The sequence below is a fragment of the Agelaius tricolor genome, unplaced genomic scaffold (genome assembly GCF_023055355.1).
Source record: "Agelaius tricolor isolate 1412-34295 unplaced genomic scaffold, bAgeTri1.0.p SCAF_1, whole genome shotgun sequence".
NCBI lineage: Eukaryota > Metazoa > Chordata > Aves > Passeriformes > Icteridae > Agelaius > Agelaius tricolor.
In genome coordinates, this window is record NW_027269261.1 from 20,304,975 (window position 1) to 20,321,880 (window position 16,906).

A 16,906-nucleotide genomic window follows, 5' to 3' on the forward strand; every position below is an offset into this window, starting at 1 on the left:
ACAGTTGGTTACACAATGATAGCATCAAAATTCTTCCTGTCTTGTTCATTATATTACTGCAGTGAATAGAAATATCAAAATTTCAGCTTTAATGGGCTTTGGCTGAAACTGTAAGTTTGCCATTTGTAAACATTTTGATTTAAGCAAGACAGCAGAAAAAAATGGTCCCTCTAGAATAATTATCAAATGGTTTGTGTAAATGTAAATAAATGTTTGATGTACTTAATGAGAAATTAAAGGACTCTGGGATTATACTGTGGGTACACAAAATAGTTTGGATGCTATATGCCCATGAATGACCTAAATTCTGTTTGAACTCCCGATACAGAATATTAGATTCCCTGTGAAATGAAACTTGAAAAAGACACCCAAAATCCAAACCTCATTTTGTAGATGTTTATTTGTCTAATAAAGTAAACAGATCTGGTTTTGTGTAAGAACATTTCTGGTTATCTGCTTAGAAACAGAAAAGTTTTGGGTTTTTTTTTTTGGCAAGAGGAGGAAAAGTGTGTATGTATCAAACAATTCCCATTGGAAGCATTGGGTTTAATCTCCCTCTGTGCTCTGGCCCCTCAGCCATGAGCACTACCACCCTGCAGTACAGGCTGCATGGGAGGCTATGCTTTGTCCTGGGGGCAGAGACACTGAAAGGAAGAAAGGGAAAGAAAGATTAATCTGATAAAGGCATTGCCATTTCTAATCGGACTGATGGGAAACTGTGGTATGAAGTTAAAGAGGCAATGCAGGGTGAATTACTTTGATGAACTACCTTAAAGCTGAAGCAATCAAATAGATAGCTCTCACATATAAAAATTACTGTGCCATCTTTATTCATCAACAGTTTTGCACAAGTGTCTCATGTTCAATCCCTTCCAGGAACAACTAAAGCACTCTGATACATTGGATAAGATTAAATCTTATCTGGGAAACTCAGCCACTGGGGTTGTGCTTCCTGCTTCCCAGACTTAATTTCTCATAACAGAAATAAACCTTTTAAAGCTTGAGAATAACAAACTCCAAAAAGTAATACCAGTACAGCACAGTGCCTGCTCTTGCAACCTGCTGGAATGGAATTGGAAGGGCTTTTACTCTGGTGTGTGGTAGCAGTAAAACTTTTTCACATAGCCTGACAGGTGAAAACCTAGAGAAAGGAAATTTGTGACTCCTAGTTTATAGAATCAGAGAATGGCTGGGGTTGCAAGGGACCTTTAAGATCATCCAGATCCAACGTCCATGCCATGAGCAGGCACACCTTCCACTAGACTAGGTTCAGAAAGTACTCATACAAACAGACATGGAAGTTTTATTCACATTTATAGGGGCCATAAGAATCACATTTAAAAAATAGTACTAAAAAGCCTACCATTGAGTAACAGATAAACAATCAATATTTGATTCAAATATAGTCAAATGATATGAAAAGCAAATATGGTATCATAGAAAATTCAGCATAAAATTCCTGTAAAAATCCACTCACATGATTTTAAGAATCAGCTTGTAATTTGATCTTTAGATATGCTGAGATCTTCTCGTGATGCTGAATTCTTTGAGCCTTTTGAAGTGGATGGGCTCTGAGGATACTCAATATTTTGCAGGACTGTTTGCTAATGAACAGAGGAAACAAGCATAAGTTTTGTGTGCTCAATTGTGTTCTTCTGACCAAGCATCACACAATTTTGTACTCACAGCATACGGGACAAGGAGTTAATGCACAGGTACTGATAAAGACAATTAAATGGAAATAGAAAACCTGACCTAGTAATAAGGTATATATGTTATCAGAACTTTATTTTTTTAAAACTGAAGTTCTTTCACCCACAGAAATGCTAACAGGATTGAAAATATGTTATCTTCCATTTAATGCCTATCCTGCACTTCTGAAGTCATGAATCAGTCAAGGATACCTAACACTGAGGATGATGAACAACAGTAATGAACCAGATACATTTATAGTTGTGAGGGGATAAAGAGAGATAAATTTTACACTTTTTTCCTTTTTTAGTGTTAACCTCACAAATGTGTAATAAATAAATGTGATTCTGAGTATTTTACTTGATGACTCTGATTTTGTATTCTAAATTATTTATACTAAATAAAATACAGTTTTTTCAGAAATTATTACTTTAAGATACATTTTTTTAATTCATTTTTGATAATTCTTGGAAGCCATATTGCCTAAAGTTCAAGCAAAATCAATTAAAACTACTTCAGACACAGTATCCATCACAAAAAGAGTATTTTATGGAACATTTAGTCAACATACTGCTGTATATTTGCTGAAATGCATTTATTGACTACTTTTCATGTGTCTCCAGGACAAACATACTGCTGTATATTTGCTGAAATACATTTATTGACTACTTTTCATGTGTCTCCAGGACAATTACAGTATTTGCCCAGTGCTGGAGTAAGTTTTTCCAAACTTTTCGAAGAGAGCAATTGATGAAAACAGTGTTTCAAAGTCCTAAAGAAAAGAAAGAAAAAAAATTATGTTAGGCTTAAGTGGGTTTGGCTTTTTTTTAAGGGATTTTAGAGTTCTAAATATTGTCTTCTAGTTACATTTATTATATAGATAGAATGCAAATTATGCAAAATAGTGAATATTAAATATAATTTTTACATTATATGAATATTCCCTTGAAGAGGAGCAAAATAATGGATTTAATTGAAAGCAAATATGTATTTCAAACTCTCAGCAACTAGAAGAACTGCAGAAATTTCCTGCTTTAGAAATTATATTTTGCAAACCATGGCATACAAAAGTTTATTCTCCTCCCTGGAAACCAGGCAGGTTAAAGAAAGCACAATAGTCTTGCTATATTTAAACTTTTCTACCCTGGTTAACACTGAAATAGAGGTATTAAAACAGCTACATAGGAAATAGTTTTTAAAAATTAATATCTATTAATTAAGCACTAGTGGCAATAAATTGATTAGGAGAAGCAGGGTGATTCCTGAACATGTTTTTTCCCCAAGGTAAATTTCTTGCTTATTACATTCAATTTTTTAGTGCAAATGCTTAAAAATCTAAATTGAATAAGGGAAACACAAGTGAAGCTGTGCCTTAAGAATACAACATAAATTCAGCCAACACACAAGATAGTAAAACAAAGTGTTCTAAACCATATTTTGATTTGTCTACTTAGTAAAAAATACTCATGGTAAATGATTAGCAAGTCCATGGTATTTAAGATTAAGGTTTTAAAACCTTCTTAATAAAATTATTTCCTTGAACCTGAAGTACTGAGGATAGTATAACAATAGAAAATACTTGGTTTGCTTTAAAATGGCTTTTACTTTTAGAAAGTAACATGCCACAGATGAACTCTCAGCTTTCTAGGATCTGATGATTAATTTTTAAGGAGTTGTTCTGAATACTTTGTACTGTTTTCTATTGCCAACATGTAGCTCTGTGAAAGTGGAAGAAATTGAAACATCATGGAATGTCTGAGGCCATGAGTTAAAGAAAGGGAAAAGTTTTATCTTTTCAACACATTTCCCAATCTGAAAGGTTTCATTTCATCTTTAAAAGAGAATAAAAACTTTTTTTTTTAAGGACATGAAGCAGAATTATCATTCCCTGGACAACTTGGATTTAGTTACTTCACAGAGCACAGTTCAGCTGTACCTCTATCAATAAAGCACCTCTGACTTCAAGTAAGATTCATGCAAACACTGACTGGGCCCACCTTTCATCTTCATTGCACTTTGCCAAACTGAGAACATATGATTTCTTACATCTCACACTTAAATTTGTTTACTATCATTCCTCCAAATTTCTGGTGCATAAATCTTAAAATAGCAAGGTAGACCTACATTCAAAATTAAATAATTAAATAATCCATGTGTGGTGTGAAAGTGAGTACTATCCCATTCCTAAAGGATTCACAAGATTCACTTTTTAATGTTTCTCTATGCCTTATATTGGCCAATTTTTTATTCAACAGAAATAGCCTATTTGCATATTTTGATATTAAACTTTTAGAATGGCACAATATTCTAATTTTCAGTGTCTATTCAGCATCAGAAGCACCTTCTTACCATAGGAAACTTTGTCCATATAATTATTCTAATAAATATTATAGTATCTCCAATACAACTGCAAATGGTTTCCTTCTAAAGCGAAGCTAGTTATATTTAATTCAGTAAATTAACCAGACTAATTCTGTTCATGGGAATGGAAAAATCAACAAACCAGCTCTAGTTGCTGAGAAAGCAAGCATATAATCCAGCAATAATTTAGGATTAAGCAGTAATTCAGAGCAGAACATGGTATCTATTATTTTTAAAACAGAAAGTATCTCAATTATTTACATGCAGGATAGTTATGTACAGCTTAACAAATTGTGAACAGTTTAGCAAGCGGTGAACTTTGGGTGAGACAGGGAAATCAGTGAAACCTGTGCAGCCACTATCAGGATAAAATCAGGAATGGGGAGGCTGAGCGTTGCAGAGATCTTTATTTGCTGGAGCAGACGGCTTTTGCTATTAGGATTCCTAGCCAAACAAAAACAATTGGCTGCCAAAATTAGCTCCTTGGGACGATTTAGGAGCCTTTGAAGTGAACAGTGTTTTTGAGCTGGAACTAAGCCCAGGTCCAGCTTCAAACTCAAATCAAAATGACAAAGAGGAAATTTTTTGTGCCACACACCCCCTCAGTGTAAGATTACTTTGGTTTGGCAGCTGTACTGTTTATCTTGTTATTGAAAACTATTCCACTAGATGCTCACAACTGAGCATTTAAACAACTGGCTCTGATTATGACGACAGCAGTTATGTTTGACCATATTTAGGGAACATTACAGAGTCTGATGGATAAATAAAAGCATTCTTGGCTTTACAGTTACATTAATTAAAGAAACTTAGGAAGTATACTAGGTAAAAATTGCCTAGCATACATTTAAAATCTAAATATATTTTGGGAAACAGATCTTGTTTCTATTTTTTCTGTATTTGAAGATAAAGATTTTAATCAGGTTTCAACAGAGAAATAAAGTAAGGCCTGAAATCACCACCTGGCCTTGCAGGATCTACCTCACAGCACAAAGGCAAAGGAATTGGAGGCCAGGTTCTTACATTCATCTAATGGAATGGTGAAATGACCACTCAAAACATGAAAAGAAGCATAGTGATGGACTGCTCATTGATTCTGATGGGAATCATCTTGAATTTAGGCTGTTTGGTACATAGCATAGAAGTTATGAAGTTATGTAAATAATAATCCTTTTGAAGAACATAGGTTGTGAATGGAGAAAAACAGGCTTCGTCAAAATTATTTTCACCATCAGTTCCTCTCTCTTGGTAGCTGGAATGAATAGACTTACAAACATGAATTCACACATATTGGTAAGCCCAGTCTATAGTTTTGCTCTTGGGAGCACAGGAGCATAGAGCTGAGCTTTATGGAATTTTTCCACAACGCATTCTTAAATCATGCCATATAACTCTCAGGATCAGAGAGCTGAAATTCTCAACACTGAGAACAACTTTGAAATTCCCAAACAAATTTGATATAACACTTCCTTTTTAAATTTGTCCAGCTTTAACTGTTTTCACTCTAGTAAATTGTAAGTGACTCAAGTTCAGCTGACAGAGCTTCACAAGACCCTTTCAATGTATTGTATACTTGAGCTTGTGAGCTCATCAGTTCGAAACAATGGAGTCAGAAAAGGTGGCATAAAGCCACCAAAGATTTGTTTCAATCAGCACTCTGATGTCATAGATTAGGCTTGCCAAATGGTTACATAGTCTATATTTGGAATGTTATTAAAGCAAATTCCAAAGACATTTTTCATCTGACTATGCAGACTTACATAAATACAGATCACGTACAAATGCTGGCAAAAGAACAAGACCTTGCAGACCTTCAGATTGGTTTGGAGGCCCTTGAAAATTACTTCTGTGATATTCTAGAAACAAATTTGTACTAAGAGTGTTTCTTTCCAAGCAATTTTGAGAGTACTGTACAATATCCCGTAATATAAAAATGCAGTTAAAAATGAGATAGGAATTACCATTGAGTATCTTCTTGGAAATTTAATGAAGTAGAAAGTAGCTGCCTCAGACAAAAGCTAGAACAGACAAACAGCAGTAGTAGATTGACTCTCAGATTCTAAGGCCAGAGAGCACTCTTATTACCATTTATTCTGAGCTCCTGCATACACACTTCAGGGTAATTTCACTTATCAAATCTCTCAAGTCCATAATAATTATGAAACTGTTAAGCATGTGATAAACTTGAAACAATAAGCATACAATAAACTCATATTATCTGATTTACAGGATAGGATAGTCTTTCCTTTCTCTGTAATTACAAAACTTGTGTTTGCTGAACAAGTAAAGATTTGGTTGCATGAATTGAGATTAAATTTGTGTTAGGCTGTACAAATATAGAACTCTTTCATGGGTTAGTAGAAGCAACTTGTGCAGAAGTTCCAAATATAAATTGCATGATGACAAGCATTCTCTGAAATGTATATCATTCCATCAATAGCAGATATTCAGAGTAGTGATTCCTCTTCTGAGTCAATCAAAAAATACTAAAGAGACAGTGTATAAATGCATTTATGTCAACCATGGCACCGTGTGCTGTGTAAAAGGCAAACCAATCCATGAAAAGTTTGCATCTGAGAAAAACTTTCTTGTAGTGCTGGAATTGTATCTGTTGCTCCTATAGAGACATTAGGTCTCTTCTGTTCTTCTCTTTATAGAATCCCTATTCTGAATGTAAATTCTATTAGGAATTAATGGCACAAGGAATAACTGAAAAACGGGCACAGCTGCTGGAATAATAATTCTATCTTCATGCTACTGAGTAGCAAAACCAGGAAACAATACTTTGAAATTAGTATCCACAGGTACGCACCAAGATCTTAAAGGATCCAGTGGAAAATTCTGTACAAATGTCCCTGCAGCAGGAATTTTCTTAGTGTAGGGTAAGACACTGAGCAATCCTGCTTTCCCACAAAGTCAGGAGACATCCCATGTGCACAGCTCCTTTGGAAACCAGGCAGTACTGCCTAGTGTCACTGCTCAGCTCTTGTCCACAACCCCACCTGCTAAACACTAAGTGGTCATATCTAAGAGTTTCCTATGATCCTAATGCTTGTAATAGTAAAATAAAGTTTTAAATGGAGCCGTCATAGTAAGCCTCCTGATCTGCTAATATCCACAGAGGTCTCTAACAAGGAAGCAAACCAGAAACAGCAAGCTGTTAGACAAGTAAAATGTTGATCCAGCTAACTTTCATTCTCAGCAAATTTATCAATACTGGTTAACAATACTTCCAACTAGTACAGGGCCTTCTGACATGACAAAATGAGTGTAACAACCCATTCTGTCAATACAACACAAATGTCATTTCAAGTACTCAAAACCTACTAAGCTACCCTAAAAAAGATTGATTTATCTGCTCCAGTGTTTCTTTGGGGCAAACTTTTCTCACAACTGAAACCAATTAGTGGGCCTGGCACTTGTAGTGCAAAATGTAGGTCAGCATCAAGTAATAAAAAAGTATTGACTTTTCTCTGTCTGTAAGCAGCATGAAAGGGGTGCCATGGCCTTGTCGTATATGAAAAGAGCTCCATTAATTTCACTTATTTCAACCAGGGCTGTCAAATACTAATGCTTCTATTGCACTTTTCACACAAAGTACATTGACACCAATCCTGGCCCCAGTGTAACAAGTTTACAATATTTCAGTCAGTGAAAGGGGTACTATAATTTTTAATTCCCTGTTGTACATTTAGTCTCTTTAAGCAGCACTGCTCATAAGACTTACTAAGAGATATGAGCTGGGACATTAATAACAGCTTCACACTACTTCCCATGGGCAACAGAACCTATTTCTTGGGCACAGCTTAAACAGCTAATTAGCCATTAAGTTCAGGACACAGTTGTTTGGCATAACTCTGTTTCTGTGGCTGGTGGGCACAGACTGCCAATTTTACTTTCTGCTGTGAAGAAAAAAACCCAAAGTCTAGGAAGAGGTCTTCCATGACTTGAGGCCATAAAATTGAAAAGCTAATGTGTTAACCAATTGGGTCAACCAGTCCCTTCATATAAGAGATAATAACAAAAGCCTGGATCATGCCTTAGGGACTGGATCTCATTGTGTCAGCACAGGGGTATTGACTCCCAGGGAAGAGCCTCATCAGAGCTCCCTGCCCCACAGCTGACAAGTGACCACTGCTGTGATGAAGGGAGTAGAACTGCACCTTTCCCTATTCAGCTTACCAACACAATGCAGAGGAGGAGAAGGAGGAACTAACCTCTGCCTCCTCCTTCAACTGTCCACTAATGCTACCAGTATGAAAATCTCTACATTTTGTTCTTTCTGGTAGGAGCAATAAAGTTTTCATGGAAGCATACATGAGTTTCTCCATTTTGTGGATAGACACAGCAGAGGTCAAACTGACTCAAAATGCTATGATCCTGTTTCCCTCTAGTCTCTATAATTTGTCTTCTAAACTGACTTTTCTTTTTTCAAGTGAAGTTTTATGGTCCTTGTTGACAAGCTTGAGGGCTCTGAGTGTGATGTCTAACTCATTCCCTAATTACCTCCTGCAAATGCAAACATCACCACCAACAATAAAACTCTTTGATTTAAAAAGACTGGGTGACTATGGTAAAAGGCAATTTTCTACTTGCTTTGTAAGTCTTACCCTTTGAATCAACTTGCTATTAGATCTTAAAATGAAATGATATTGTATAGCCATCATAAAAGGCAACTTTATAACCTTCTGTGTTACACTTACATCAGGCAAGTTTCTTTCTATTTGTTAGTTTTAGTCTTTTATTATGATAATGTGTTGTAAAAAAGAATCAGGAAATTATGTTCACAGTAGGAAATTTAAAAACACTATTTTAATATCCTATCTTCCAAACAGAAAAAGAAAACATTAATTGCTATTTAATTTATGTAACAAACATTTCATTATTTTTACCCTTAATTTTTCATGGATGTTTATAACTATCACTGACTCTTACATGTTTTTATTTTATGAATTAAAAATGAGAAGGCCAAACTCAAACAGTGCTTGCTAGAAATTGTGAAAGATTTCTAATGATGGCTCATGAGTTTGAAAAACCACTGACTTGATAATCACATGGATTTAAATGTTTTTTTGTCTGATGTGTCAAGTACAAGCAGCACAGCCACGTGTGCTCCCTTGGGACAGCCAAACATGGGAATTATAACTCCATTCCTATGTTTCTGGAGTATTGGAGAAAGGAGTGTTCTGCTGCTCATCTGTGCTCACTGAAGTTTCCTTTCATTGCTCTGCATCTAAATTGTGCTAATTTGTGCTTTGGAGATAGTTGGAGGCAACTGACAATCAAGCTCTAAAACTTCTTGTCCTCATCTGTGCAAGGTAGGAGAGGATGTGTTCTAGGCTTGAAAAGAGCCTATTTTAGCTCCTGCATGGTTAGAAGCAGTTCAGAGAAAGGAAGAAAAGTGTATCCCCTTTCATAGCTGCACAAATTAAGCTATGACATGACAGAAAATAATGATGCTCTTCAAAATGCAATAGTTTAAGTCACTGTACAAGGAAAGCACAACTATTCCTAAACAAGTAAGATATTCTGTGATAGCCATGTTCATTAAGGATTACAAATGTGTCAACCCTTAATGTCCTTTCTCACAAGCAAATTATGGCTGGGTTTCAATAGAAGTTCTGTGCAAGGAAGGACAAAGGAAAAGAGAGGAAGGACTTGGTCCAGTAAATTATTTTTTCCTGTAAGTATTGCCTCTGTAAAATTAACCTGGGATCTGAAACTAGGCTGTCCTTTTTGTCATGTGTAATTTAACTAGCAATGAAGATTTGTGGTCCAAATTTGCATTTGTTACATTTACTTAGTACCCTGCAGTCATTGTGGTTGCCCAAGGGGAAGGAAGGGTGGAATTCCCAGCTGTAACCTCTACGTTCATTTATTCCATTTATTAATGATCTGCAAGCCAAGTCACTGTCTGGTCCTTCCTCTCAAACACGGACTAGCTTTGCAATGCTTTAGAAAGAAATGCAGTCTCTCTTATAAATAACTGTTCAGTTAATTAATTTCTTTAAGTGTATAAAGCTAACCTAAAGAAGAAGTCACCTTGATGTAGACACTTTCCAGGTACCTTGAAACCTGTTCAGAGTCAGTTTCAACATTACAAGTATGGTTTCCTGCACAAAGTTACAGTGCACGCTCTACCATACTTTAGGCAATGTTATGAAACAACATCACCCAAATTCTATTCTGCATGTCTGTATGTGAACCAAAATTGCCAAAGATAATACTCTATTTTTTCACTATGTAGCCTTTTTTTACAAGTAAATTAAATTAGGAAACCAATGCGAATTTCTCTGCAAGCTATTTCATACTTGGATACCCTTGAACTTTACTGAATCTGGGCTAAAAAACAAATGTGCAGTTGAAATAGTTCAGTAAGTATTCAGAATCCCAAGAGGTGTTTATTTGCTATTGTCATGCAAGTATCTAGCTCTTACAGTGCATTTTAACAAAATATCTCTGAAGAGGGGAGTAGAAGTTCATCTTAATCTATTTAAGATTCATAAATAACATTGGCAAGAACAAAAACACTCTAATGAGAAATATATAGGCCTTTAAAGAAGTTGTTAAATCTGAGGTGGAGCCTAACACACATTCCTGAGTACAAAAACCCACAGACTTAAAAAGCATCTGATGAAAAAAGTAAAGGACGTATTCTTACAACAGTATTTTTAAAGCAGCTTCTTGTCCTGTCCATCACACGCACTCCACTAGCAACAGGCCTTGCATTAGAAACTACTGCACTTAGGGACAAATATCTTGACTTAGGCCATTTGTAAGCTGCCCCCTTCATTGTCTAATCTGTTCAACTACCACATTCTCTTTTCAGCTGAAAATAAGCCAGTGCCAAGTGTTCACTGCCAAGAAAACTCAGAACCACTTTTAACCTGCTAGGCTAAAGCCAGAAAATATTTAACCTGCCAAGATCAAGTTGCAACTCTCTGTAACTTGCCAAAATCATGCCACCAGGAGTTAAGGAAGAAAAATTCTGAGTTGAAATCCTCAAATGAAAGTATTTTTTATCTTATTTAGCTTCTGATATGCAGCAAAACCAGTACTTCAGCTAGACTTCATCTGGTTTCCCATGGTTCTGGATGACACTTTCTAACCTGATTATTTTCTGTGATTAAATTACTAGATATGCAGATCAAAGGAGAACAGTGGATGATGCTGTCTGAGCTTTAACAAGGCTTTCAACACAACCTCCCAGTGAATCCTTTTAACCAAGCTGGTAAATTATAGTCTAGATTTGCAGACTAATAGATGTAATTGCTGCCTGGAGTCTCAGGTTCAAAGGGTAGCAATGAATGGCTTCTCCTCAACTGGACCTGGGTACCAACATATTTCCTCAGGTGCTATCTTGGGGCCTATCTTAATATCTCTCTCAGTGACCTGGAGGAGGAGATGGAATGCACTCTCCTCAGGTTCCTGGATCACACCAAAGTAATGGGTGCCATGGAGACACTGGAGGGCTGTCACTCAGAGTGATGCAGACAGGATGGAGAAATGGCCTGACAGAACCTTACAAAACACAGGATGGACAAATTCACCTGGCACAGACTCATCCTAGAGGAAAGCAGGCTGGAGGCTGACAGCCTGGGCAGCAGCTCTGCAGAAGAGGAGCTGCTGATCCTTGTGGGCGAATGGCTAAACACAAGTCAGCAGTGTGTCCTAGCACTGATGAAAGCTAAAGAGAAAACCAGCTTTTCTCCTCCAGAAATACAAGCTACCTTCAGAAGAGATAGAAATGATCAAACATGAATATTTCCTCATTTTGCAGGAAGCTTACTTTGCAGATGGGCTAACACTAGAGAAACTACTCATCTCTCATCCAGTGTTTACACATGCTCTCATTAATCAATAAAATAGGAACAAAAGCTTTTAGACTAATACCTATTGCTATTTTTTCTGTCTGTATTTACTCTTATATGATAACATATCTTCTTTATGTGTCATGTTTTCAGTGGCACTTTTTCTTCTGTGTAAATCCACCAGTTCTTTGATACAGTTCAGAAACAGCATCAGCTACAGCGATTACTCACTCCGGTGCCACAGACTTGTTTTGGCATTGGCATGAAGTTAGTTCTGACAAACTTGCTGATTAAAAGCTTTGGGGAGAAGAACATCTAGTATTTATAGCCAAACATTGTTACAGATTCAACATTATTCAGAAAAAAATATATGGATTACACTTATTGGCACAAATTTTAAAAGTAGTTTGCTGAGCAATTAAAAAACTAAAACCCTGTTGCATTGGTTCTGATATGAATACATGCTATGTATATATTAAATGCAACAACTTGTGCAACAATAGTCTGTGGTGGTGCATAAGCAAAAGTTTGTTTCATTTTTCAGCTGGATAACTTCTGAACTAGACTCAACATTTTGCTGGCCATGCTGAGGAAAGAATTTAGCCTGAGACTTTAACATCTACGCCTTTAATGTCTATACAGAACTTTCAATGTATAGCTGAGTAGGACTATATCTTATAAATGAAGAGGAACTGGGAATTTTTACAATGTTTTATATGCTAATTTATTCATTGACAATGTAGTAGCAATGTAAGTTATACTGTGAAGTTTCCCATACTTCTCTGAGGACTTCAGATTTGAACTGAAGTGTGAAAATTCTTTAAATAGCAACACATTTTGGCCTTCCTTTTGCCAAAGGCTTGGGCATCTGCAAAAACTACAAATCATGCCAAACCCTTTGAGTGATATATGGAGGACCACAATCCACTAGGAAATAAGCTAAGACGAAGTCATTCATTTCATTTAGGTCTTTCAGTGGGATTTGAACCATCCAGCCCACAAACCATGTCTCAGGAGATTGCAGTGTACATCCAGCCCACAGTAATAATGATTCATATACATATATGTGTATATGCTTTATTGCTACCTTTAGCTGGATTAAAAGCAATATATCAAATTTTATATTTCTGCTTCTTTTATTAGCTTTCTAGCACTTGATCAGCTGATAGAGGCAATAATGAAATGTTTTTTTATAAACTGGAGTTTGTAAGTCCTGTCCTGAGAATGTAATATTTCAAAAAATAGCCTAAGCTTTGGGGAAAAAACCAATTACAGAAACAGCATTAAAAATGCCAAGCACTGGGCAGAAGCAATTCTGGATCAGTTTAAAAAAGTGATTGATGAAACTCTAATCTGAGCTGAAGGAACAGTTTCACGACAAGCTGCGATCATTCCACACACTTCATTAGCTGCCATAATTAGCCTGGTGTTTCAATTTGTTAGAACTGGTGGGGACAATTTTACTCAGAATGCAAACATCAAAAAACAGGGTGCCTCAGACTTCAGAAGAGGCTGATGAGAAGGTTTTCTAGTCTTTGTTAACTAAAAGATTAATTACAGCTGATGGGAGGCTGTATTCTGATTGTCACTCTGTCTATGTGCATTACTTTTAGCATTAGAAGATAGACATGGTTGACACTACACTGCTCAATCAAGCAGCTTTGCATTAGTGCACAAAGTCTGTTAATATGCAATGTTTTTATTATTTCTCTTTTTCCTTTCCCCTCCCTAAGTTTACGGCTCTCACACCTAACAAGTTATTCTTTAAAAGAGCAGGGTGTTTGGTTGGTACATGCTGCCATTTCTTCACATGACTACAGGTGAGAAATCCTGACATGTCTCAAAGCTACAAGCCAGGAATATTATTTTTATTATCACAATCAGAATGTAAATACCTTCTCAAATAATCTCATTATGAGAAAAAAACCCAGGACAGCTGTGAAAGTGGTACTGTGTGCTTCAGCCTTTGTACCCTACCCCTCTACCTCAGGTGTGGTTACCTCTATACATTAACTCATCAAAGCTTGTAAGGTTGTTTATATGGACATGAAGTTTGAATTTGAAGTGGAAAGGTTAGTCCTGAATAATTCCATAACTTCCATTCTAGAACATTAACACATGGCAAATCACCTACTCATAAAAACACTCCTGATGTGGATATGCCTTTCACTTTCCCTACAAGTATTATCAACAAAAACTGTAGGAGAAGAAATAATACAGCTTATCATGGTAGAATATCCTTTTAATCTGAGTTGGTAAAGGGCATGTTGAACCCAGCTCTTCATTGCATTACATGAATAAGCACAGAAGTGTATTCCAAAGTGGATATCATTCCATGATTTAAAATGGGGCAAATTGGTCCAGAATTGATTCATAATATAAATTTTGAAGAAAGAAGCAGTAGACTCTTACGTCAAACCATTAAGACAACAAGCAGTCTGTACTACTTCCCACGTCTCATTCATTCCAACATAACTGCACAAAGCTGTTACTGTGGTTTTTCCTATACAAGAAATGCAGGCTACTCTAAAATCCATTTTTATGCGCTGAAGTCCTACTGCTCTGAGAATAAGTACTTTTGCTCCCTGGAGAGAGCATCAAAACAAACAAAAAATGCACAAACTTACAGACTTTCAACCTGGGCTCATACCTGGCATAATATCTTAGAACACCTGTAGGTGTTATTAGCGTTTAAATTATAAAACTCTACAATCATAATGAGTCAGTGTAGCAAAATCTCTAATTCAGACATCATTTCAAGATGCAACAGTCTGAAGTCCTATGTGAACCTGTTGCAAGAAAGTCATCAAAATATGTGTCTCTCATCTTAGATCTCAATTTTTCAAACTCACCAGCAATGTATGTTTAAAGATGAGATTTTACAAGTCTACTTTTCTGAGAAAATAGGTGACACCATTTTTCCTAGAACATTCTGTCTGAATGGCATGAATTTACATATTATGTTCATTATGGGTCAGATTCTTATCTTGTGCCAATTGGCCCAGTTCCATGGATGTATCCCAGTTATGCTAGGGCTGAGGACCAGCTCTCAAACCTGAAGCTTTCAACAGTTGTATGGCCCACGTAATTCTCAGAGGATCGTGAAAAGCTTTTGATTACTTTAATTTCAACTCCATTTAACAAGCACAAACAAGGTCTCGGTGAGTATTATCAAATAATAAGTAGCTTGCTTTTGCAGATAAGTTCCATAAAGAATTTTAAATGACTTCAAAATATAGCCTTTTTAATTCAATATTGTGGTAAATTGAATTGAGTTGAAATACATTATGTTTGACATACATATAAAAAAATCTACTTAATTCCAAGAATACTGAACAGTCTATGCAAAACTGATATGAAAAGGCAAGGCCATGGATTTCCCAGTTTAGTATATGGATTTTGAATTCCAACAAAAAAAATCATATCCAAATAGTCAACACCTAAAACCAATATAAACAAATTAGGTGTAACACTAGTATCTACTGTTTCTAGATTAACTGATTTTTTTGCAATTTAAAGCTGTGCCACAAATTATTGTAATGCACACTAAGCATATATTGAAGGAATTGGGCAAGATACTCTGTTTCTAAAGTGTTTCTGATTAAATAAGAGGCTTTAAAACGTTTAAGCAATGTGTAAAATGGAAATTATTGATAAAGCTTAAATAGACATACATCTCACTCACAGAAATACTGGCTAAACTCTTACTAAAAATGCAAGGTTTTCTTTTATACCACTAAATGCAAGTTACATTATTAAATGAGGAAGGTAGGCAAAGCAAGACATTTATTGTCCAACAGACAAATGACAGAGGATTGCTAGTAAGACAGTCTAATAAGTGCCATCTAATTTTCTCCTTCGAATCAATTTATTCTTCAAAGCCTTGGATCATCATCAAGGGACTGCATTTTCCTGCTGAGAAATTACAGAACTGAAAATCAGGTTTTATAAAATATTCAACTAGTTGCCCACAAACCCTTACAAATAACCACTAGAATGGATTTGATTAGACTAGTGGTGACAGTATCTCTTCTTATGCAAATAATTGAATGGTTTGACTCTTCTCAGATACTACTTTGTAGCATTATTTCAAAATCAGACCTGGGTCTGTTAATATGCAATGTTTTTATTATTATTTATTATTTTTTATTATTACAAAATTATATACATCAGACCCTGTGACTCATCAGTAACCACTAGAAACTTTTTTCAGCCTTCCAGTTATGCAGAGATTCTTTTCTGCATTTAGTTGAACATTAGCCAAGGGTACATTTTGCATGTTTTTATTTACTTCACAGTGTTAACCATCTTTCTACAACCAAGAATGTAATTTGAAAGCTCAATGATAGTTAATAATAATTATTAATTGTATATCAAGAATAGCATTTTTCAAAAGCAACCCAACAGTGGTGATCTTAAGGATTTTCTCAAAGAAAACAATCTACAATTCAGAACTTTTCCAGTGAGAGCTCTGAAAGTAATCTTCATAACAAAATGTAATTCTGTGAATAAGTCAGAGTCACAAGGAACCTGGAAAGATCATTATGTAAGCTGTCAGAAGCAGGAATTGTCGTTTGCTTTCCTGGAAAACTAAATGGGTGCATCTTATAAATGAGACTTCATTCTAGCCTGTGAATGAGAGGTAATGTCTGGTGTTCCCATTTTTGAACATGGCACACTCCTGCTTTCCTCAATACCTTTCCTTCTCATCAGTACATTATGACATTTACCAAAAATATAGAAAAAGAGATCAGAAGTAGAAGTTGCAAAACTGACTTTAAGATACTTTTTGTTACCCAGTTTAAAAGACCACCTGCTTATTAAGTTCTTCTGTGATATTAAATTGGGCAACACTGCTCTTTTTCTGTACTATCTAATCAGGGAGCCAAACACCTACGCTCCATGGAGCTCACAGCTCTGAAGAGTAATACTGTTGAGGGAATCAACCTATGTGGAGGAAGGTAATCACTATTTACAGCAGCATTCTGGCTCCAAGTGGTTCTTCTGAGAGCAGAAAATATATGTTACAGGTAGAACAGACA

The 16,906-nt window shown here is 35.9% G+C and overlaps 1 protein-coding gene across 1 annotated transcript in view; it reads right to left on the minus strand.

Annotated features, from left to right (window-relative positions):
• Nucleotides 1–382: 382 nt before the first annotated feature.
• SPATA17 (spermatogenesis associated 17) overlaps nucleotides 383–16,906 on the minus strand; it is an 89,555-nt gene continuing 73,031 nt past the window's right edge. The window contains exon 10 of the mRNA XM_071425964.1: nucleotides 383–2,464. Coding sequence (XP_071282065.1) covers nucleotides 2,384–2,464 — 81 coding nt within the window. The 3' untranslated portion in view covers nucleotides 383–2,383. The remainder of the gene's footprint in view (nucleotides 2,465–16,906) is intronic.